General features: G+C 47.2%; 1 protein-coding gene across 1 annotated transcript in view; it reads right to left on the bottom strand.

Moving 5' to 3' along the window:
* LOC146356136 (alpha-2-macroglobulin-like) overlaps positions 1 to 22773 on the bottom strand; it is an 83668-nt gene that overhangs the window by 35103 nt on the left and 25792 nt on the right. Inside the window, exons 12-18 of the mRNA XM_084831160.1 lie at positions 21907 to 22128; positions 20052 to 20115; positions 18544 to 18686; positions 16189 to 16338; positions 8344 to 8517; positions 5377 to 5446; positions 1917 to 2037 (exon numbers count right to left, since the gene is read on the bottom strand). Of these exons, the coding sequence (XP_084687286.1) occupies positions 1917 to 2037; positions 5377 to 5446; positions 8344 to 8517; positions 16189 to 16338; positions 18544 to 18686; positions 20052 to 20115; positions 21907 to 22128 (944 nt within the window). The remainder of the gene's footprint in view (positions 1 to 1916; positions 2038 to 5376; positions 5447 to 8343; positions 8518 to 16188; positions 16339 to 18543; positions 18687 to 20051; positions 20116 to 21906; positions 22129 to 22773) is intronic.

Here is a 22773-nt window from a genome sequence, read left to right as displayed (position 1 = left end):
CCTACATTAAGCAAGAGGGTTGGAAGAGCAATGAATCAGTAGTGCTGGGAGCTGCCAGTTACTCTAGAATACGGACGTTGAACCTCTTTCAGTCCGAGGGCCAAATTCCATTCCAGAGCAGCTCTCAGGGGCCACATCCCAGTGGTGGGAAGGGCTGAAGGCAAACGGGGAGGGGCCAGCATACCCCAAACTCTAGAGGATTTTAGCTTGAAGTTCTCTGAGTGCCAGTAATTACGCCTGAGGAGAGGCATTTCAAATTTTTAGGATGGGGAGAAAATGTGCAAGAGCCAACGGTCGGTGGTCAGGGGGTAGCAGACAGGGCTGAGGGAAGGGGTGTGGCCAGAAGGGGGTGTGACCAGAAGGGGTGTGGCCAGGAGAAGGGGGTGCAGCCAGGAGAATTAGTCTTTGGGCCTGCACCCCTGACATGAATGAATAAATTTTAAAAAATCTAATAAGAGTAGCCATCAAACCTGGACTGCCATCCTACGCCACATGTTCTAATCAGGGATGGGTGAGAACACCATTTGAATTCAGTTTTGATTAGTTTACCCCAAATGTGCAAAGTTCTCCATAGCTGAGACAAAAGGAACGAGATTTTAAAAATCCAAATGCTGGGCAACTGAGATGCACAGATTCGTCTGTCCAGGCCCTGGGGTTTGCACGTGTTCCTCTTCAAAGCCTGGCTTTGAGTGCTTGTTCATTCAAACATGTTAGCGCTCGACTGGGTGTCACCTCTTTAGGGATGTCAGAGAATTCCGCCATGGATCTCGGGGAGGCCGAATGCCAGCGCATTCGGCCCCCCGAAATCGGTGGCGGAACGGTCTGCCCCCCCGCCCCCCCAGGACTTACCTTGGGCAGATCTTCCTGGCGGCGGCGGCTGCGGCGGCGGCGGCTGCGGCGGCCGGTCTTCCGACCGGCTGCTGCCGCCGCCGCCATTTCCAGTTAAACAAAAACAAAAAAACGTGATCGGCTATGTAAAGATTTACATAGCCTATCACAGCTAGATTTTTAAAAAAACACCGTGATAAGCTAAGTAAATGTTTACGTAGCCTATCACGGCTGATTTAAAAAAAAACACAAAAAAACGCGCGTACGCAAATGGCGGCGCCCATGGGCGCCACCATTTGCGTCCCTTATTTTGGCACGTCTTAGTCTATGTAAACATTTACGTAGACTAAGACAGCAAAAATAAGGGGAACGCAAATAGCGTAGACGCTACGCTATTTGCGTTCCCCTTATTTTCGCCGTCTCTGTCTACGTAAATGTTTACGTAGACTAAGATGTGCCAAAATAAGAAACTCAAATATCGGTGCCCACGGGCGCCGCCATTTGCGCACGTGTGTTTTTTTTTCCTTTTAAATCAGCCGTGATAGGCTACGTAAACATTTACGTAGCTTATCATGGCTGACTGCAGGGACGCAAACGGCGGCGGCTATGGCTGCCGCCATTTGCGTCCCTGCTAGCCAGCGGAGCTGGCCGGCCAGGATTCCGGGGGGGGAGGAACGGAGCGCCTCCCCCCTCGGCCAGAATTCTGGGGGGAGGGACGGAACGCCTCCCCCCCAGCATCAGCATAATCCGCGGAAAGGTAAGTCACTTTCATACATCCCTACACCTCTTGTCTCCTTCCCCTGACAAACTCGCCATTTTAACAGCAGGCAGGCACGTCATGCTGCTCTCCATGCTGTGAAGAGCTGTACCTAACTGGTGCAGACAGTTGGGGATTTTGGTTCAGTTTTTTTTAAAATTTACCAGAATTCACCAAGTTCTTCGTATTTGGGAGAAAAAGAGCTTGAGATTTAAGGAATTCAAATGTGGGAGAACCAAAACCCAGAATGGAATCTCCGCCCCACCAAAATTGGGGCCAGCAGCCTCCCCTGGATTTGCCCGTCTCTCCAGTCCTCAAAGCTGCCACTTACTTCACTATCCACAAATCCCATATCCAGGTCTCAGGTAAGTAGCTCCTTAGTGTTTCGGAAATTTCTTCTGAAGTATCTTCTTCAAACTCATAGATGAAAAGAACCCTGCCTGGGTGGGTCTCTGGCATCATGACCATCGAAGCCATAGGGAGTGTATATTCAAGTGGGGAGGGAGGGAGCATATGCATGAGTTATAGTCATATTCCTAACCTGCAGCATTGTATTTCTTTCTTTATTTCATTTCTATACTGCCCAATAGCCGGAGCTCTCTGGGCGGTTCACAAAAATTAAGGATGAATGAGGCATGCCCACTTACCGTCACTGCGTGATGGCTGCTGAACTAATTCCATTGACAAGAACACAATTTATTTATTGCATTTATACCCCGCCTTTTTTCCTCCTGCAAAGAACCCAAGGCGGCTTACATTATCCTCTTCCTCTCCATTTTATCCTCACAACAAGCATTTGAGGCCTCCTTGGGGTATGATCAGTTTCCCACATCCCATGGTTTCTCAGTCAGATGAGCATGCATGTGTGAATTGGCTCTTTGCCACTTGATTTTCAACGTTTCAGGAGGCATTCCATTCCGGGGAACCCCTGAGGGCCGGATGGGGAGCTCAGCTGGGCCAGATTCAGCCCACGTGCCTGAAGTTTGACACCCCTACACTGATTGGCAACAGCTCTCCGGGCTTATAAGAGGAATCTTTCCAAAATCCCAGGCCTGCCTGGAAACGCCAGGGATCGAACTTGGGACCTTCAAAGTGTTCGCTGCTGCTTTGTTTGCTGAGCTAGCCAGGGGGTGGGGACGGGGTGGTGAACATTTGTTGGGATTCACAAAAGCATTCTGGGCTGGGAAATGGAGTTTGATTTTCTATGACCACCTAAGATGGTTATTAAAAAAAAAAAAATTAGCCTGTCTTCCCTCTCTCTTGCACTTATTTCTCTCCACTACGTTCCCATGCATTTGCTATTCCATTGGAAGGACAGATACTGAAGCTGAAGCTCCAATATTTTGGCCACCAAAAGCAAAGAGAAAAGTCCCTGGAAAAGACCCTGATTCTGGGAAAGATTGAAGGCAAAAGGAGAATGGGGCGGCAGAGGATGGGATGGCTAGATAGCATCACCGAGGCAATGAATATGGACTTGTGCACGCTCCGGGAGAGAGCGGAGGACAGGAGGGCCTGGCGTGCTGTGGTCCATGGGGTCACGAAGAGGCGGACACGACTTAACGACTGGACAACAACAACAAGGGGCCGCATCCTGCAACACTCCACTGAGGAAGTGCACTTTTCTTATTGAAACCCTCACATTCCCTTTGGATCTTTCCTTGAGAGAAAATGTGGATAGGGTACTTTTTCAAGGGTGTAAATATAGGGTGAGAGGAGGCCTTTATTGTCCTCAGAAAGCCCTCCCAGGAAAACTGTTGGTTGCTGGAGCCAACATTGTTATCTTTTTGGTGCAAGGTTAAGACCATTCGCTACTCTCAGGCATTTGGCAGCATATGGCAAGGTTTCTTAATCAGGTCACAGGATTTCTCATTGTTGATGGTTAAAATTGTGTGTGTGTGTGTATGTGCGTGCTGTCTGTTTGTATTTTTGTATGTAAGCTGTTTTCGTATTATGTACAATATTGTACTTTTAAAGTTTTTGGGGTGCAATCCTATGCATGTTTAGACAGAAAAAAGTCAAAGAATCATATCATAGAATAGTAGGGTTGGAAGCAGCCTATAACACCACCGAGGCCAACTCGAACTATGCTGGCTGGGGAATTCTGGGAGCTGTAGGACTTTTTTCTGTCTAACCATGCATAGGATTGTGCCCTTAATCTCTGAAAACTACCCAGAGAGCTTTGGCTATTGGTCAGTATAGAAATGTTAATAAATAAATGAAAATGTATTGATTGATTGATTGATTGATTGCATTTCTATACCGCCCTAAAGCTGAAGCTCTCTGGGTGGTTTACAAAAATTAAAACATTAAAGTACAATATACAGAGTTCAAAAGCCATTTACATAAAAACACGCAGGCAATATACGCAAACAACAGATATAACTAAAAACAACTTTGAACTAAAAACAGTTTGACAAAAAACCCAACAGTAAAAACAATACAGCTTAAAAACAATATGCAGGAGTCAGCAAAAGGAACAAGAGTTCTAAACGGGGAAGGCCTGCCGGAATAACAGATTCTTTAATTCCTGCTTAAAGACCTTCAAAGAGGTCATCAGGCGCATTCCAGCCGGCAGGTCATTCCACAACGGAGGGGCGGCAAAGGAAAAGGTCCTGTTGCACGTGGCTGCCGGTCTCACGTTAGGCAGCCGCAGCAGGGAGCCCCCCGAGGACCTTAGGTGGCGGGCTGGGGCGTAGGGGAGTGGCCCTAACCTTGGACCTGGGCCACGTAAGGCCTTAAAGCTAAGAACCAGCACTTTATATTTTGCTCAGAAACAAACTGGCAGCCAGTGCAAAGATTTTAAAACCGGTGTAATAGGGTCTCCATGGGATGTCCCACAGACCAGCCTGGCTGCCATATGTTGAAGTTTCTGAACTAAATATACAGGCAGCCCCTGTAAATGATGAATCATCATTTAATAGGAAATAATTATTAATCATTATTATCAATATTTATTATTAGTAATATGTATTATTATTTCTATTTCTGTTGTTGTTGTTGATGATGAAAAGAACAACAACGCCATTGGCCCTATGTAGAGCCACTCATGGGAGGATTTAGGGCAAAACCCTTAGGGAGGTAGAGAGCATTTGGCTGAATCTTCCAGAGCCCATGTGTCAGGCTTCCCCTCATGACCTGGGCCCCCCGAGCAACTCCTTACAGAGGTCTTGCCTCCTTAAGAGTCCCGCCTTCCTTCTTTTAACCACTCCTTTCCAATATTGTGGGGGTTAGGCTGTAGACGTGGGGTGTCAAGCACTCCAGACACCTGGGTGTTAACCACAACAGTTTACTGTTAAATTAAAAGCTAGCAAATCACAACTAAAGGTATTTACAGAATAGAGCTGAGTGATACAACAGGCATTAAGAGAAAATAAAGGTTGCAAAATGCAAGTTCCTTTACCCTAGCTGCACTTAGACTCCTCTAGGCTGCTCCTTCCTGCTCTGATCTTCTGACTCTGTTCTCACTGCTCTGAGCTTTCTGACTCTGTCTTTTTATAGCCTCCTTCCCCAAAACCAAAAGTACTGCTTTAAATCTGAGGAAATGAAGCTTCACTGTGGAAAAGAAACTGAAACTTAGCTGGGGAAATGAAACTACCCCTCTCAGGGATACCCCCTTCCAACAAAAAAAAACAAAACCAGGCCTCTAAGCCTGGCTGTTTCCCTTTTCCCTTTGTAGGCCTCAAACCTTCACACCATGTCCCATGGTTTTAACCACAGAATAAAGATGGGACTTATGCAGGAGACCACCGCAACCACTCCCATCCCTACCATCATCCTAGTCGAATTCTTACCTGCATGCATTGCTTCAGGGTGGATTTCTTGGCAAATGTTAGGTCTAGTGAAAACTTTCAAGCCAAAGTCCTGCAAAATGAACAGAGGAGCCGCTCTGAAATATTTTATGAAGCGTTGTTAGAGAAACTCATAACTTCCTTGTGTCAGTAGTCAGCACTGTTGATGGCTCATTGGCAAATCAAAAATGTATAAGAAAGACAGAGGGAGTTTGCAATGCATGTTATCAGACAGGTCATAGTTACGCTCCATGGGCAAACTTTAAAGGTCTTATGGGATAGGGTTGGTCAAGCTTTTGCTCTCGACAGGAAATCCCATGGTACTATGGGTTCCCCTGGAAATCTGATGGGGAACAGGAATCCCTTGGAGTGCCAATGGTGTGAGCCCTCATTTTATGCTCAGCCTGTATCTATGTGTAAATAAAAGTGAAGAACATAAGGAGATAAGCAGAGCCATGCTGGATCAAACAAAAGGCCTAATTAGTTCAAAGTCTGTTCCAGAGTAGCCAACCAGCTGCCTTGGGAAGCCCACAGGTAGGACGTAGCATCCTACCACCCATGTTCCCCAACAATAGCATCCTACCACTCAAGTCCCCCTGCAACTATTATACAGAGGCATACTGCTTGTGATACTAGAGGTAATACATAGCCATCATAATGGCCACTGAAATTCTTACATCACAGAAGCACTGTACATCTCCATCTGTGCTGGAACAGATCACCTCTCAGATGTGCAGTGCCTGCGCGTAAGATATTTTACAGGTCTAGAAGATGACATTTTGGTCCCTAGTGGTAAAAAGGTCAAATTTAGCTTTGGAACACGCTAAATGTCACCTGTTTACTGCACCGCAGTAGTAAACAGCTGTTTTTTTTTTACTACTGCGAATTTCAGCAGCATGATGGCAGCAGGGATTAGTGGGCATCAGCGGGGGCCACATCAGCGGGTAGCGGGGGCTGCATGCGGCCTGTGGGCCACAGGTTGCCCGCTCCTGCTTATGGATGGAAGTGCATCAAAGAAGGAAGGGAAGCCAAGGGGGACTAGGGCCACCCCCCAGAAAGAAGGGAGCAGGCACTGACAGCTGCTATGTGCAAGCAGAGAGCTGGGCTTCAGCCAAGGAACCCTCCAGAGTCCTGGGTGGTGGGTGGTGGGTGGGTTGGCACCTCTAAAAGGATATGGACGTGGCTTTCGTCTTCTACTTCCCTATCTCTAAGATCACTCTTTTGGCTGCATCTTATGTGAAGGACTCATGACTGAGTCTCCTTCCTTTTTATAACAACACATTAAGGTTGCAATCCTGTGTATACCAGGGAGGCATTTTTCTCCCTCTCTCATAATACTGGAACCCAACAGGTCATCCCTTGAAGCTGAGTGGTGGGAGATTCAGGATAGGTAAAAGGAAGGACCTTTTCACACAGCGCAGAGTTAAACGATGGAACTCACTACCACAGGATGTAGTGATGGCCACCAATTTGGATGGCTTTAAAAGGGAGCTGGCCAAATTCCTCGAGGAGAAGGCTGTTGATGGCTATGTGCTGCCTCCAGTCTCAGAGGCAGTATGTACACCAGTTGCTGGGGAACATGGGTGGGAGGGTGCTGCTGCACTCATGTCCTGCCTGTGGGTTTTGCATTGGGGCAGCTGGTTGGCCACTGTGGGAACAGAACGCCGGACTAGATGGACCTTTGGTCTGATCCAGCAGGGCTCTTCTTATGTTCTTCTTATGTACATGGAAGTTAGCTCCATTAAATTCAGTGGGACTTACTTCTCCATAGGCATGCATAGGACTGTACTGAGAATGTGGTCTACAGGGATGTGTAAAATGTGACAGATTGGCTTGGTTTGCATTTTAATGCGAACTTAGTTAATTTTACGCTTTTGAACTACTATGCGGATTGAAATTCAGGTCTCCTTCAAAATTTGCACTTCTCCAGCTTTTGCGGTGGAGTTCTCCCATCCAAAAAGGCATAAAAAATGTGTGTAAGGGGAAAGTGTGCCAAAGAATGCTTATATTTTTGAAAATGATGTTAACATGCACTCTGCCGCACCCCAAATGCAACGTTTGCTCAATGCAGTCATCCCTGAGACTGGGCGGCCGAGCCTACAGCGCCACGGCGCCCCTCTGCGTGCCGTCCCTCTGCAACACACCTCCGCCTGGCGTAATTACAGGCCTGTCACTCATCCCAGGTTCAGCCGGGGCCAGCGTCAGGGAGCCTTAGGGGCAGGGGCAATGTCCAAGGTGGGCATAGTTGGGCCCCTGCCAAGGGCCCATACTGCAGCCGGGGCGCACTGGAAGGAGCCCTCTGGAGCCCCTCCTCGTCACCATGGCAACCTCCTTGTTCACCTGCCTCTCGCTCTGGCCCAGACAAGGTGGTGGTGGTGAGGAGGAGCAGGAGACGCCACGGCCTCCTTGCTCCCTGGCTCTCTGCCTGTCCCACAAGCAAGTGGGCGCCATGAGGAGGAAGAGGAGGAGGCGCAAGAGCAGCTGGTGACAATGGCGGTGGGAAGGTCGGCTCACTCAGGGAGGGGGCCCATGGAGGGTGTCTTGCCCCAGGGCCCTCAAAATCTGGCACTGGCACTGTTGCTTGGGCTTGGATGAGCAATGAAGGGCCGACGTCAAGGGTCGGCCTGGTCAGGCACATGTCGAGGGCCCGCACCCCAGCACGGACAAGCGCCCCCTGGAGTTGCTCCTCCTCGTCACCATGGCAACCTGCCACTCACTCCAGCTCCGGCAGCGGTGGTGGTGGGAAGAAGGAGCAGGAGATGCCACGGCCGACTTGCGCCCTGGCTCTCTGCCTGCCAAGCAAGCAAGTTGCGGCAAGGAGGAGGAGGAGGAGGAGGAGGAAGAGCAGCTGGTGACAGTGGCAGTGAGAAGGTCAACTCCCAGAGGGAGGGGGCCAATTGAGGGTGCCTTGGCCAGGGTCCTTAAAAAATCTGGGGATAGCGCTGCCTTCAGGGACCTTTTAGAGCTCACCTTGAGAATCTCATATGTGTCGCTTTCCCTGTAAGAATAAGGCTCTGGCATGTAGCGGACGCCATTCACAACAATCTTTTTCATTTCCACACAGCGATGCATCTTCGGGTCATCCAAATAATGGTTCTCGTAGTGATAACCTTGGAGTTTTTTCACGGGGAGCAAATTGTACACCTGAAATCAAAGTAGCTGCTATTCAGTGGGCCCTAAAAGACTCCTGTAACTGCACCCCAGTCCCTTAGGCTCAATGTCATCCTCTCTAGGGATGGGGTGGGGTTACGAAACCTCTCTGCACTTAAGAAAATATATTTTGTTTTAAAACATTGATTTATCACTTCCCAATCAATCAATCAATCAATCTCCAATCACAGGGGCCTTTCTAGGGTTTTGTTAAATCCATCCTGTCTGTGTTTTGTGGATTGTCCAGTGTCTTTCATTCTGTTGTCCACTCATTGATGGAATCAGATTATTTTTAGGGGCGTGTGACAATTTTGTTACCCGTCCGGCAATGCACACGTGTGCTAATGCACATTAGCGTGAGTGCGAATTTGCACAAATCCCCATCAAAAGTTTTAAAACTCCATGGGATCCACATGACTCGAGAAGACGTTCTGCGGCAGAAATGGCAGGCTGGGTTAATAGAAATCTTAGGAAGCCAGATTCCGGCTGAACATCAGGGAAAACTTCTTGACGGTTAGAGCAATACAGCAATGGAACCAATTACCTGGGGAGGTGGTGGGCTCTCCAACACTGGAGGCGTTGAAGACGAGGCTGGACAGCCACCCGTCGGGGATGCTCTGACTTGGATTCCTGCGTTGAGCGGGGGGTTGGACTCGATGGTCTTGTAGGCCCCTTCCAACCCTACTATGCTATGATTCTATGATTCTATGAAATCTGAACTCATTTGAATCTGTTGTGGATTTCTCCGACATCCCTAGCCAGGGCCCCTGGGCCTGAATCTATTCCTGAAAGCTCCGAGTGTCCACTGGTGTCATTAATAAGAGTTCTTTCCCACTTAATTCAGTGAAGGCCAGTGGCTCCGATTTTGGCAGGGCTGTGCATCCATTCTGGGTTTCAGTCAGAACCTGGCAGAACTCGAAAGGAGCCATCCAAAGTGCTGAACCTATTTTGGGGATAGGGTTTAGCACTTTGCATAGTTCTGGCTGGTTCTGACTGAAACCTGGAGTGGATTCAAGGCCCCACCAGAATCAGAGCCACCAGTGCCCACTGGCTTAATGGCCACGTGGGGGCTGATTTTCAATGTTCATTGCAGATGAGGAGGGAGGCGTGAGCCCTGGCCTCCCCCGTGCTGGACCATCCCTCCCCCCAGCCCCCCCTCACATGACAATTAAGCTTAGAAAAAAGTTCCATTGGGGCTAATGGAAGCTTTTTTTCTAAGTTCCATCGCGTGAAGGTACTTAAAATATTTAAGTAGAGGTTTTTAAGCAGAGGTGGGATGGCCATCTACAGGGATCCTGTAGCTGCACCCTGCAGTGCAGAGCCTGCATTGAGCAGGGGGCTGGACTACATGATCTCCTAGACTTTCAACTCCATGATTCTTCTATGATCTGTATTTTAAACAGTGGAGGCTGGTGGCTCTGATTTTGGTGGGGCTTTACATCCATTCCAGCTGTCAGTCAAAACCAGCCAGAACTCTAAAGAAGCTTTCCAAGGTGCTGAACCTATTTGGGGGCTAAATCTGCTGCTTTTAAATCTGTACTTAATCTGTAGTTTAAATCTTTGCATTTCTGCTAGGTGTTATTTTGGTTTTTACTTTTATCTTACCCTGTGGTTTTAAACTTTTAAACTTTTATATTGTATTGTGTTGTATTTTATGGTTTTCATTGTTGTGAACCATCCAAAGAGCTTCGGCTATTGGGTGGCACAGAAATGTAATAAATAAATAAATAGATAGATAAATAAATAAATAAATAAAGATGAAGCAATTTTTTTCCAGGAGGGAAAGAAAGATAAGTGGGATTATGTGGGGGGTTGGGGAAGAGAAGAGAAGTATGGAAAAGGACAGTGAGAGATTACAAATTAATTGTAATTGATAAGGAACGGCTGATTTGGGATGATTGGGGGGTGTCTGAAAATTAATAGAAGAATTGATTTTTATTTGAGATTATTTGGATGAGAAATTAATTGGCTGGCCTGTGAAATTTAAATAACTCTTAGTAATAATTTCTAGGTTAGCACATATAGATATAAACTAAGATATGCAAATTTTATGCAGTTTGGTATCCTATGGGCCTGGCCCCCAAATGCTTTTAACTGCCTAGCAATGCCGCTGAGGCAGTTGTCAGGAGCGCCCTAGCTGCCTCTTACAGTCTACTCCAATAGCCAACTCAAGATGCAGACAAAAAGGATTCTTTTCACGGCTTTATTCCTTTTACAACTTAATGACTCTTTCAGATGCTAATCACCAGCGACTAAGCAAGGAACAGCACTGGGGAAAGATAGCAGAGTGGCCTATACTCCAGGTTAGGCAGTTGGTCCCCGTTTGAAGGAGAATCACGGGAAGACCCTGAACTTATGGGCTAGGGAGAGATCCTCCCTCTTTCCCTTGGATCCTCGGGACGTGACCGTTGCTTGCGCGCCAAACGAGCACTATGCCTCCTTTCCGCGCCCTCCATCTGTTGTCGCTCCCTGCGTCTGTGCCGAGCGTCCAGCAAGCCTCCCTCCAGCGCTCTCTCTCTCTGCCAGGGTCACTATCTATCCCAGGAATGCTGGCAGGAGGAATCTCTGCCAGCTGCTGTGCCTGTGAGGGATGAGCTGGCTCCTCTCCCACAGATTGCTGATCCTCCTCAGAATCAGAACTGCTCTGGGGTTCTATCGGCTCAGTTTCCACCCTGACAGCAGTTGACAAAATTAATTCATAAGAAAATACAATAAAACCAATTAAGAAAATCATAAAAAGTAACAAAAGAGTAAAATGTCTCAATGAAGGGTTAGGGCCTACAGAGGCAAATGGAAAAATGGTCAGGCTTAGAGGCCTGGAGTTTTCTGTGGGGTGGGGGTAATCCTGAAAGCAGTACTTCATTTTTGTGGGTGTCAGTTTCATTTCCCCACTTAAGTTTCATTTCACGTTTGAAGCAGTACTTTGAGGGAGGAGGGTATAGAAAGACAGCGAGAGAACCAGTAAGCAGAGAGACAGCCAGAGCCTGAAGTGAGAGCAGAGTCTGAAGGGTGAGCAGGGAGACGCAGCCTAGAAAAGTTTAAGGACAGCTAGGGTAAAGGAACTTGTGTTTTGCAACTTTTATTTTCTTGTAATGCCTTTTGTATCACTCAGCTCTACTGTGCAAAGACCTTTAACTGTGATTTGCTACCTTTACATTTATCAGCAAACTGTTGTGGTTAAACCCTGTGTCTAGAGTGTCAGTCACCCCACGTCTACAGCATAATGTCCATGTTACTGGAGAGGGGAAGTTTAAAAGAAGGAAGGTGGGACTCTTAAGGAGGCAAGAGATCCTTAAAGAGTTGCTCAAGGGTCCAGGTCATAAGGGGAACCTTGACGGTCTTATTCCAAATAACCGGGTCTGGGGGTGGGGGGAGGCTAGCTGGCAATGCAGTCAGGCCAGGTATCTGTTGTTGTTGTTGTTCAGTCGTTCAGTCGTGTCTGACTCTTCGTGACCCCATGGACCATAGCACGCCAGGCCTTCCTGTCCTGCGCTCTCTCCCGGAGTGTGCTCAAGTTCATATTCATTGCATCGGTGATGCTATCTAGCCATCTCATCCTCTGCTGTCCCCTTCTCCTTTTGCCTTCAGTCTTTCCCAGCATCAGGGTCTTTTCCAGAGAGTTTTCTCTTCGCATTAGGTGGCCTAAATATTTGAGCTTCAGCTTCAGTATCTGTCCTTCCAATGAGCACTCAGGGTTGATTCCCTTTAGGATTGACTGATTTGACCTCCTTGCAGTCCAGGGGACCCGTAAGAGTCTTCTCCAGCACCACAGTTCGAAAGCATCAATTCTTCGGCGCTCAGCCTTCCTTATAGTCCAGCTCTCACAGCCATACGTTACTACTGGGAAAACCATAGCTTTGATTAGACGGACCTTTGTCAGCAAGGTGATGTCTCTGCTTCTTACTATGCTGTCCAGGTTTGCCATAGCTTTCCTCCCAAGGAGCAAGCGTCTTTTAATTTCATGGCTACAGTCACCGTCTGCGGTGATCTTGGAGCCCAAGAAAGTAAAATCTGTCACTGCTTCCATTTCTTCCCCTTCTATATGCCAGGAAGTGATGGGGCCAGATGCCATGATCTTAGTTTTGTTAATGTTGAGTTTCAAATCAGCTTTTGCACTCTCCTCTTTCACCCTCAACAAGAGGCTCTTGAGATCCTCTTCGCTTTCTGCCATTAGGGTGGTATCGTCTGCATATCGGAGGTTGTTGATAATTCTCCCAGCAATCTTAATTCCGACCTGTGATTCATCCAACCCGGCGTTTCTCATGATGTACTCTGCATATAAGTTAAATAAGCAGGGTGACAATATGCAGCCGTGTCGTACTCCTTTCCCAATTTTGAACCACTCGGTTGTTCCATGTCTGGTTCTTACTGTTGCTTCTTGACCCTCGTACAGGTTTCTCAGGAGACAGGTAAGGTGGTCTGGTACTCCCATCACTTTAAGAGTTTGCCACAGTTTGTTGTGATCCACACAATCAAAGGCTTTAGTGTAGTCAATGAAGCAGAAATAGACATTTTTCTGGAATTCTCTTGCTTTCTCCATGATCCAGCGAATGTTGGCGATTTGATCTCTAGTTCCTCTGCCTCTTCTAAACCCAGCTTGTACTTCCGGTAGTTCTCGGTTCGCATACTGCTGAAGCCTAGCTTGTAGGATTTTGAGCATCACCTTGCTGGCACGTGAAATGAGCACCATTGTGTGATAGTTTGAACACTCTTTGGCGTTGCCCTTCTTTGGAATTGGAATGTAAACTGACCTTTTCCAGTCTTGCGGCCATTGTTGAGTGTTCCAAATTTGTTGGCATATTGAATGCAGCACTTTAACAGCATCATCTTTTAGGATTCTAAATAGCTCAGCTGGAATACTGTCATCTCCGCTAGCTTTGTTGTTACTAATGCTTCCTAAGGCCCACTTGACTTCACTCTCTAGGATGTCCGGCTCAAGTTCAGTGACCGCACTATCATGGCTATCAGGGACATTCAGATCTTTCCTGTATAGTTCTTCTGTGTATTCTTGCCACCTCTTCTTAATCTCATCTGCTTCTGTTAGGTCCCTGCCTTCTTTGTCCTTTCTCATGCCCATCTTTGCACAAAACGTTCCCTTGAGATCTCCAATTTTCTTGAAGAGATCTCTAGTCTTTCCCATTCTGTTGTTTCCCTCGATTTCTTTGCATTGTTCATTTAAGAAGGCCTTCTTGTCTCTCCTTGCTATTCTCTGGAACTCTGCATTCAGTTGGGTATATCTTCCCCTTTCTCCCTTGCTTTTCGCTGCCCTTCTTTCGTGAGCTACTTGTAAAGCCTCATCAGACAGCCACTTGGCTTTCTTGCATTTCTTTTTCTTTGGGATGGATTTCGTTGCTGCCTCCTGAACAATGTTACGGACCTCCGTCCATAGTTCCTCAGGCACTCTGTCTATCAGGTCTAATCCCTGAAATCTATTCCTCACCTCCACTGTATATTCATCAGGGATATGATTTAGGTCATACCTGAATCCTCCTGTTAACAGCCCAGCGTATAGTTAGAATAACATTTAGCCTTCTGAGATTGATGTTATAATGTCCAAAGTTCATAACTTAGGTTAGCTGGGAGAGGTGGAACGGTAGGGCCCACTCCATCAGCTTAGTTGGGACCTCGGTTGCCATTTGACTTCTCCTCTCTCCCAGAACTGTCTGCTCAGTGACCTGATCATTACATATCTGGAACGTTTTTCTGTTCGAATGCTCTGGCTTTTCCTTTCCCCTCCCTATACCTTTCCCTTTCACGTCATTCCTTTTAGATTGCATGCCTGCCGGCAGGGACTGTACTACTCTTTTAATCTATCTACAGCACCTAGAAAAAGTTTAGGCACTTTACAAATGTTAAATAGGTTCTCTGAATAATCCTACAAATGACATATAAGGCAGCTCAGTGACATTATTATTTCCAAATGGGGGGTTTATTTTTATTTATTTATTTATTATATTTATATTCTACCTTTTTTGCTCCTTAAGGAACCCAAGGTGGCATACATAATCCTCCTCTTCTCCGTTTTATCCTCACAACAACAACCCTATGAGGTAGGGTGGTCTGAGAGTCTGTGACTGGCCCAAAGTCACCTTCATGGCTGAGTGGAGATTACAACCTGGATCTCCCGACTCCCAGTGCAACACTCTAGCTACTACACTACGCCTCACCCAAGGCTACCTCCTGTGTTCATTTAAGTCATTATATGTTTATATAAGGGATTTATATAATGTGTGTTATGGCAATGCATGCAGTTTATGGCAGAAGAAAGTTTTTTTTTGAACCAGCGACTTTTTGGTTGACAGCGTAGCCTCTCAGCAACTATGGTACGATAACACTCAGCTGTTCTCCAAACATTCTGGAGCAGGAATGTACACACTGTGTAAATTCTGTTCCATCTGCGTTTCATGGATTGTCAGGTCCCCTTCATTCCATCATCTGCTCATCAACAGAATTGGATTTTTTTTAAGGTTTCCAAATTTGTGCAAATTTGCATCTGGAAATTTGCGCTTTTGAACATGCTCACCCCCCCTTCAAATGAGCAAATTCCCCCAAATGCACATTTTCACACTTTAGCCGATGGGGGAAATGTGCATTTTTGGCTTTTGGGGGGGCATATTTTTCTATTACTAAACTTGTGCAAAATTCCAGAGTTAGAAAAATGGTCCACAAGTCTGCGGAATCTGCCTGAATAGGGAAAAGCCGGTCCGCTGCAGAATCCATGGGTCGGATTCATAAAAATCCAAACTGATTTGATTCCGTTGTGGATTTCTCTGACATCCCTATTCAGGAGCCATTTGTCTTCCCCAAGCAAGCCTAAAATGAATTTGAGAGCTCAACAGGAGATCTCGGCTTCCATTCCAGAGCACTTCTGAAAAATGCCAGGTTGGGAGGGCCTCTACTGATTTTCAGGCTGTGTAAAAACATGACCTTTCCAGATCAGGGTAGGTGACTGGTGGAGGCTGGCAGCTCCAATTTCGTCGGGTCTGAGAGTCCATTCTGGGCTTCAGTCAGAACCAGCCAGAATTCTAAATCCTCAAAATAGGTTCAGCACCTTAGGTAGCTCTTTTAGAGTTCTGGATGGTTCTGGCTGAAGCACAGAATGGATTCACAGGCCCACCGAAATTGGGGCCACCAGCCTCCACTGTAGGTGATGAGAAAGGGCCCCTCTTGCTTCTTCTGAATTACGTTTGCCTGATTCTCTGCCTAGCCTACCAAAGGAGATTTGGAATTAGAGCCCCTAGTGGCCAGCAGGGAATGGCTCTAAAATCCTTACAGCTGAGCACAGCCTTGGATGCAGGGGTACGGAATCTCAGGCCCGTGGGCCACATCTGGGGTGCAAATGTGGCCCCCTGGGGTTCCCCAGAAGGCCATGCACCCTGTCCCTGGGCTCAGCCCCTTTTCTCTGACCACCCATCATTTGATGGTTTCCTGGCTTTTGCGCAGGATTTCTTCCCTATTTTACAAGGTTGAAATGCCTCTCCTAAGGCTTTGTAACGGGTAGGAAGAGCTTTATGCGAAAATATGCTTGGGATTTGGGCCCTGCCCCCTTTTGCCCTTTGCCCTGCCCACAACTGGAGTGCGGCCCCGAGTGCTTCTCCACAATGGAATCTGGCCCGTGGGCTGGGAGAGGTTCAACACCCCTGCTCCAGGGCAACTTGGACTCACAGTCTGAGGAGAGAGCTCAGCTTTGGGCTTCAAGAGAAAGACGCTCTTGTCAACAGCGTGGACAGCACAGAGGGAAGGCCCAGAGGCTGAAACGTGGAGGTGGGTTTTGCTGGAAGGCAGGCCTTCAGGTTCGGAGAACCACAATTTCACCTATAAACAGAAAGGACCTTTTGCAGAGTTCATTCATAACAGGCACAAAAACATAAAACGATCCTTCCTGGAATTTGTTTTAAGGGCTCTTCAGGAGCTGCCAACCAGCCCGTATTTTACTAAGCCAGCCTTTCCCAAACTGGTGCCCTCCAGATGTTTTGAACTACAGCTCTCAGCAGCCCCAGACTGTCTGACCACGTCAGGAGTGGGCCCAGTATTTCGGCAGAAACCATAGGAACAGACTCAGAGTCAGATGAGGAACAGCGCAAAGTGCTGGGCGAGGGACCAGAGCTTCAGGGAGTCAGAGATAGAGAAGAACCAGTCCAGGTTTAGGTGAATCAGTTGGCTCAAAGCCCACCCGTAACCTCTCCCCCTGTGGGAGCACAGCAACTCACAGGGGTGGTGGTGGGGAGGGAAGTGGGTGTGACAAATGGAAGGATCCGACGTCGGGTCAAGAGTGAGGCGCAGCTCCGGGAAGTAAGGTTCTACAAGTAATTCTACAAGGTTGGCCCATCACAAGAGGTCTCTAGGGGAAGATCCTCCGTGGGGGCAGGACTGGGAAAGCCTTTCAGGTTCTGTGCTGCAGGCTGGCACCAGATTTGCAGCAACTGCTCTCCTAACAGTAGTACATCCCTCAAAAGGATCGTTAGATAGTCTATGCAGCACTGGGTTGCTAGAGGATGACAAGGTCTGTAACCTGAACCACTGTAGGACTGATTGATTCACATAATAAAGCCTATTTACTCGGAGATCGACTTCTTTGTTTGACTCCCCCAGAAGGGCTCAACACTTGACAGACCAAAGGTGATGAGACTTGTAGTCTGAAACACTGGGAGGCCACCAGCTTGGCGAAGGTCAGTTTAGTCCACTGTTGAAAGCAGGTTCGATCAGGTCACACATTGGCTGAGCAAACGAAGGCCTTTGGTGCAAAGTGGCTTTTGGTGTCACATATTTATTTTATTTATTTACCTATCCATAAGCCACCTTTCTGGACTGAATCCAGCCAAGTCAGTGCACAAGATACAAGCATAAAAACCAAAACAAAATACAAACATCATATAATAGGAAACTCAGTTCTCTGAATGTGAATCCTTACGTAGCCAGAACAGCACTGTCCACAAACAAGAGAGAGGTATCAGCAGGTTCAGGGGAACCCTGAGATCTGCAGAAGTACACACAATCTTTATAGAAGGGAACCTGAGGAGGGAAACCTCTCCAAACAGCTGAACAAGGGCTGGGCACTTTTAGAGACAGACTATTAGGAGAAAAATGGGGAAAGGATAGGTGAGAAGGGGAATGAAACTGAGTGGCTGGAGACCTGAATGGGGAGCACTCCAGGCCCTACTAGTTCCTTTTCATGGTACACTGGTCTGTTTGTAATGCACTGAGACACTGGAATGAAAATTGGTGTGCATGCTCAGGACACAATTCTACGTTTCAAGTTTGAATATTGGGTCGGTGCATTTTCGAAGTGGGGAAGAGAGAGAGAGATAAAGTAAAATAGATGGCAATGCAATGTCTGCCTTGGAGATGGACATACCAGAATGAAACTTGGTGCGTTTGTTCAAGACACAATGATAAATATTGGTGTTCAGACTGTTTGACCCCTGCACCCATTTTCCAGAGGGCCAAGAGCAAGCTGGGGCTCCCAAATACTGTTTTCCCAGTGTTAGGGGAATGAAAAATCACTAATGGTACACTCCTGAGCATGTTTGCTCAGAAGTAAGTACCACCATGTCCAGTGGGTACACAGAGTATCCAGAGCACTGGACTTCCCTGATAGTCCAGACTCTCAGGAAAGTCTGCATAGGCTGCAATCCTATACCCACTTAACTTAGAAGTAAGCCCCACTGAACTCAGTCAGAGTTTCTGCTGAGTAGACATGCACGGGGTTGCACTGTAAAGCTTCAGTTTCTACCAGGCCTCATGTATGACATGAGCAGATAGAATTCTGCTCTTGCTTCTCCCTTTATTTTCTGGATCTAATCCGATTATTACCACCACATTCCTCCAAGTTCCACCCCAACCCACGGCATTCCACCTCGCCTCCACTGTCTAGATCCACCAGCTTCTGCCCAGCCAGGGTTTTTGAAATCCAAACTAAGTTGGTTACCCTCTTCTCCTCATAATTCTGTCATTGCCATCTAATTGATTTCCATTTCTCTGTTTCTGCACTCTGGCCTCAGAGTGTCTCTGCAACCTTACCTTGTTTGAGAAGCAGTTTTCAACCGTGAAATCTTCTGAGTCAGCAACAAGTTCTCCACTGGGCAAAATAGTGTAGAGAAGCAAGCGAGACAGAGGAGCAGTCTCAACATTCACAGAAAGATTCAGATCAAACACACCTTTAGCTGGTAAGTAAGGAAATTCAGAGAGAGAGAGAGGGAGAGGGAGGGAGAGCGAGAGAGAGAGAAGTTATAGCATCTGGAGATCATCTGCTGAATTTCTTCCTCACTACCTTTCTCATTGATAGTAGGCTATGCAACAAGAAAGGAGAGGGCTTTTTTGGTGGTGGCACCTCAGTTATGGAATGCCCCCCCACACCCCAAGAGGTGTTCTTTATGCCTCTTTTACATGCTTTTACATGCTTTTTCATGGCAGGTTAAGCTATTTCGATTTCCCCAGAGTTTTGAATTCGAGAAGTGACATATCTTACTGTATGTTTTCAGCTTCTGCCCCAGTTTATCATTCATTTTATGGGTTTATTGTATGCTTTTACATTTTATGGTACATTTGCTGTTCACCGCCCTGGAATCTATGGGATGAAGGGTGGTTGTAACATATGTATGATAATGTAAATGGGTGTTCGGGTACTTCTAAGGGTTGATCTAGGTGATTTCCTAGACGGGAAGGGTTGGAGTAGCTAGTGAGGTGGGGAGGAGGGGGGAGGGGGGCTTTAGAAAGGAGGTGTGACCCCTTCCTGAGGCAGGTTTGCACCATGAAGTGGGCTCTGTTGGCCCTCCTGGTCCTGCTGTTGGATAATGTAAATGTTTGTCTTTGAATTGTAAAATGTTATCCAGATAAGTTAGGCCTCTCTGCCCTGCTTTCACTCTCCGTAACAGTGTGAACAGTAAACTTGCATGTGGGGAACTGGAAAGGGAGGGGTTCTTTTTGCAGATGGGGAGAGCAAGAGATATCCATTACTGGACCAGAAGAGAATTTCCTTCATGCACCCAGTAAGCAAGTGTTTGGAGTATCCTTGGAGAGGGGGGTGAGGAATGGCACAAACCACAGCTCTGTTCCTGGAAATGGCACATAGTGAACTCACAGCACGCGAGCAGGGGGTGGGGGATCATAGAATAGTAGGGTTGGAAGGGGCCTACAAGGCCATCGAGTCCAACCCCCAAATGTCTTCGGAATGTCTTCACACGGTAGGTAGTTAAACTATGGAATTTGATGCCACAAGATGTTGTGATGGCCACCAATTCGGATGGCTTTCAAAAGTGATGAGGCACATTCATGGAGGATAAGGTTATCAAGGGCTACTAGTCCTCATGGCTATGTACTGCCTCCAGTATCAGAGGCAGAGTTCCTACCTACACCGGTTGCTGGGGAACATGGGCGGGAGAGTGCTGCTGCACTCCTGTCCTGCTTGTGGGTTCCCTGTGGGCAGCTGGTCGGCCACTGTGTGAACACAACGCTGGACTGGATGGACCCTTGGTCTGATCCAGAAGGACTCTGCTTATGTTCTTATGAACAGAGTGGGAAGCACTTACTTTCTCCATCCTGTACAGGCACAATGTGGGTCCCTGCTTGCACGATGGCTCCCTTAGCCATCACCTGCATGGAAGAAAGAAAATGGATTCTGTTTAATTGATTTATTTTGCAGATTTATATACCGTACCGCATGCATCCATGCTACCTTGTTTGCAGCATTCGAGGAGACTTTTCTTCTCAGGCAAGCCTTTTCTGACTGGTGGGTCAATACCAGCCACTGCTTTATTGATCCATTCATTGATCTATTTCCCTTTAGTGTAACTTTTTGTAATTTTCATTTTCATTTATTGCACACCACTCCTACATCTCTTGATGTGCACTAGCTATACATTTTGCAACAGATAAATAAGAAATCACTCCCCAAGCAGCCTAGGAGAAACAGGTAATAAATACCAGGTGTGTCAGTGAGAGTGTGCATTTGTGTTTATCCATGGGTGCATGAGTGTGAGCATGTACGTGTGAGAGAGCAGGGATGTATGAGAATTTCATTTTTGCTCGCAAAACATGTGAGCATGCCCTGTTTGAAGCACCGAATATGACTGTGAATGCGAGCATGAGTATGTGTCTGCCGAAAATATTTGCACATTGCCGAACATGTGCTTGTGTTCATCTCCTTCCTTATTCCAATTCAATCTGCTCAAATTTCCTCAGCAGACTGAATCAGCCGCACTTTAGTCTAGGAAGGAAATTTGCGCAAATTAGGAAATTTGCGCAAATTTGCGAGAGTTGCACAACTTTCAGGAGATTTGCACAAATCTCCAGTTTGATTGCTGCTCAGTGTGCACAAATCTCCCATTTGCGTGATGTGAACACCATTCGGAACATGAACGGGAATCGGGCAGTGAGACAATGTTCGGAGAATCCCAATGATCATGAATATTGTTTGATTGCCCACCCCTGCTCAAAGCTTGTTCTGATTCAAGTCCATATCACATTGCGCAGTGGTGGCTGGTGACTCCAGTTGTGGAGGAGGTGTGTGATTCCATTCTGGGTTTTAGTTACCACCAGCCAAAACTCCAAAGTCGCTATCCAAGGTGCCGAAACATAAGGTGCTATCCAAGGTGCTGAAACTTAAGGTGCTTTCCAAGGTGCTGAACCTTATCCCCCAAATGGGGTCAGCACCTTGGATAGGGCCTTTAGAGTTTGGGCTGGGGACAACTAAAACCCTGAATGCAATCACAGCCCCTTTGGAACTGGAGTCACCACCCACCACTGACATAGCCAGCTTGGATTTTTTCTTTCCACATGAATACACTGTGTGTATTTCTCTGTGTATTTTTCCAAATGTACACATCAGTCATGCACATCTTTGGAATGTACACGTTCTTCTCCCATTGCTGGAAGCATACTGATGTGCATTTAAAAAAATTAAGCATTTTGGGGAGCACTTTTCAAACGTATGCATGCTGTCAAACGGATTGCTTTTGGTTCATGAATCAAACTACAAGCTCGGAAATGTATGGACTCTGAACACAGGTTGCTTCCGAGTCCATGTTCTGTCTGGAAGGTGAAAACTGGGAAAACCCTGATCAAAAACGAACTGAAACAAATTTCTCATACATCCCTAGACGTAGGTGGCTAAACTTTGGTTCCACCACCCTTTCTTCACCTGGTGCCCTCCGACTACAGCTCCCAAATTCCTGAACATTGGCCATGCTGGCTAAGCCTGATGGGAGTCAAAGTCCAAAGCATCTGGAGGGAACCCGGCTGGGTACAGGTGGGTCTTTTTATTTGGCGATGGCAGGGAATGGCCCTGGGATCTTCCCTGCCCCTGAGCTACTCCCCCTCCTCAGAAGAGCCCTCACTGCTTTAGTCCATGCTCTTCAAATGCAAAGTCACTCCGTTCAGACTCACCAAGTAGTGAAACACAACCTCCTCCTCTTTCACGACATCAGGGTTTAGGGCGTAATGCACTTGGACTGGCTGAGCAGGGCCACAGATCCAGGTCTCGGGAACGGGTTCAATATGGAGATAGCTTTCACTTGGCGAGTAAAAGCGTGATGCTGTGTGATGGGCATGCTCGTGTTCGATTTCAATCCACTTACCTCCACACCAGTCTCCCAATTTATAACGGGCCTGGTGAAAAAGGGGGAAATGACACAGGCCCAGAAATAAGGAAAAGAAATCATAGAATCATAGAATAGTAGGGTTGGAAGGGGCCTATAAGACCATCGAGTCCACCCCCTTGCTCAGTGCAGGAATCCCAGTCAGATCATTCCTGACAGATGGCTGTCCAGCCTCGTCTTGAATGCCTGCAGCGTGGGAGAGCCCACCACCTCCCTAGGTCATGGGTTCCATTGTCGTATTGCTTTAACAGTCAGGACATTTTTCCTGAATTTCAGCCGGAATCTGAATTCCTGTAACTTGAGCCCATTCCGTGTCTTGCATGCTGGGATGATGGAGAAGAGATCCTGGCCTTCCTCTCTGTGACAACCTTGCAAGTACTTGAAGAGCGCTATCATAGCTGGTCCGGAAGCTGAAGCTAGTGCAGAACGCAGCAGCTTAGCTCTTGTCAGGAGCTGCCCCTTACAGCATGTAACTCCTTTGCTGAGGGAATTGCACTGGCTGCCTATTCGCTACTGGGCCAGGTATTCGTATAAGGTATTAGTACCAGTGTACAAAGCTCTAAACAACTTGGGACCAGGATAACTGAGAGAGCGCCTTCTTCCTTACCAACCTGCCTCGTCACTGACGTCATCGGAGGGCTCACTTCTGGTGGTT

The sequence above is a fragment of the Heloderma suspectum genome, chromosome 2, assembly GCF_057233095.1.
Source record: "Heloderma suspectum isolate Gila_16-S chromosome 2, 16-S_ref, whole genome shotgun sequence".
Taxonomy (NCBI): domain Eukaryota; kingdom Metazoa; phylum Chordata; class Lepidosauria; order Squamata; family Helodermatidae; genus Heloderma; species Heloderma suspectum.
This window is presented reverse-complemented; position numbering and strand designations above follow the sequence as displayed.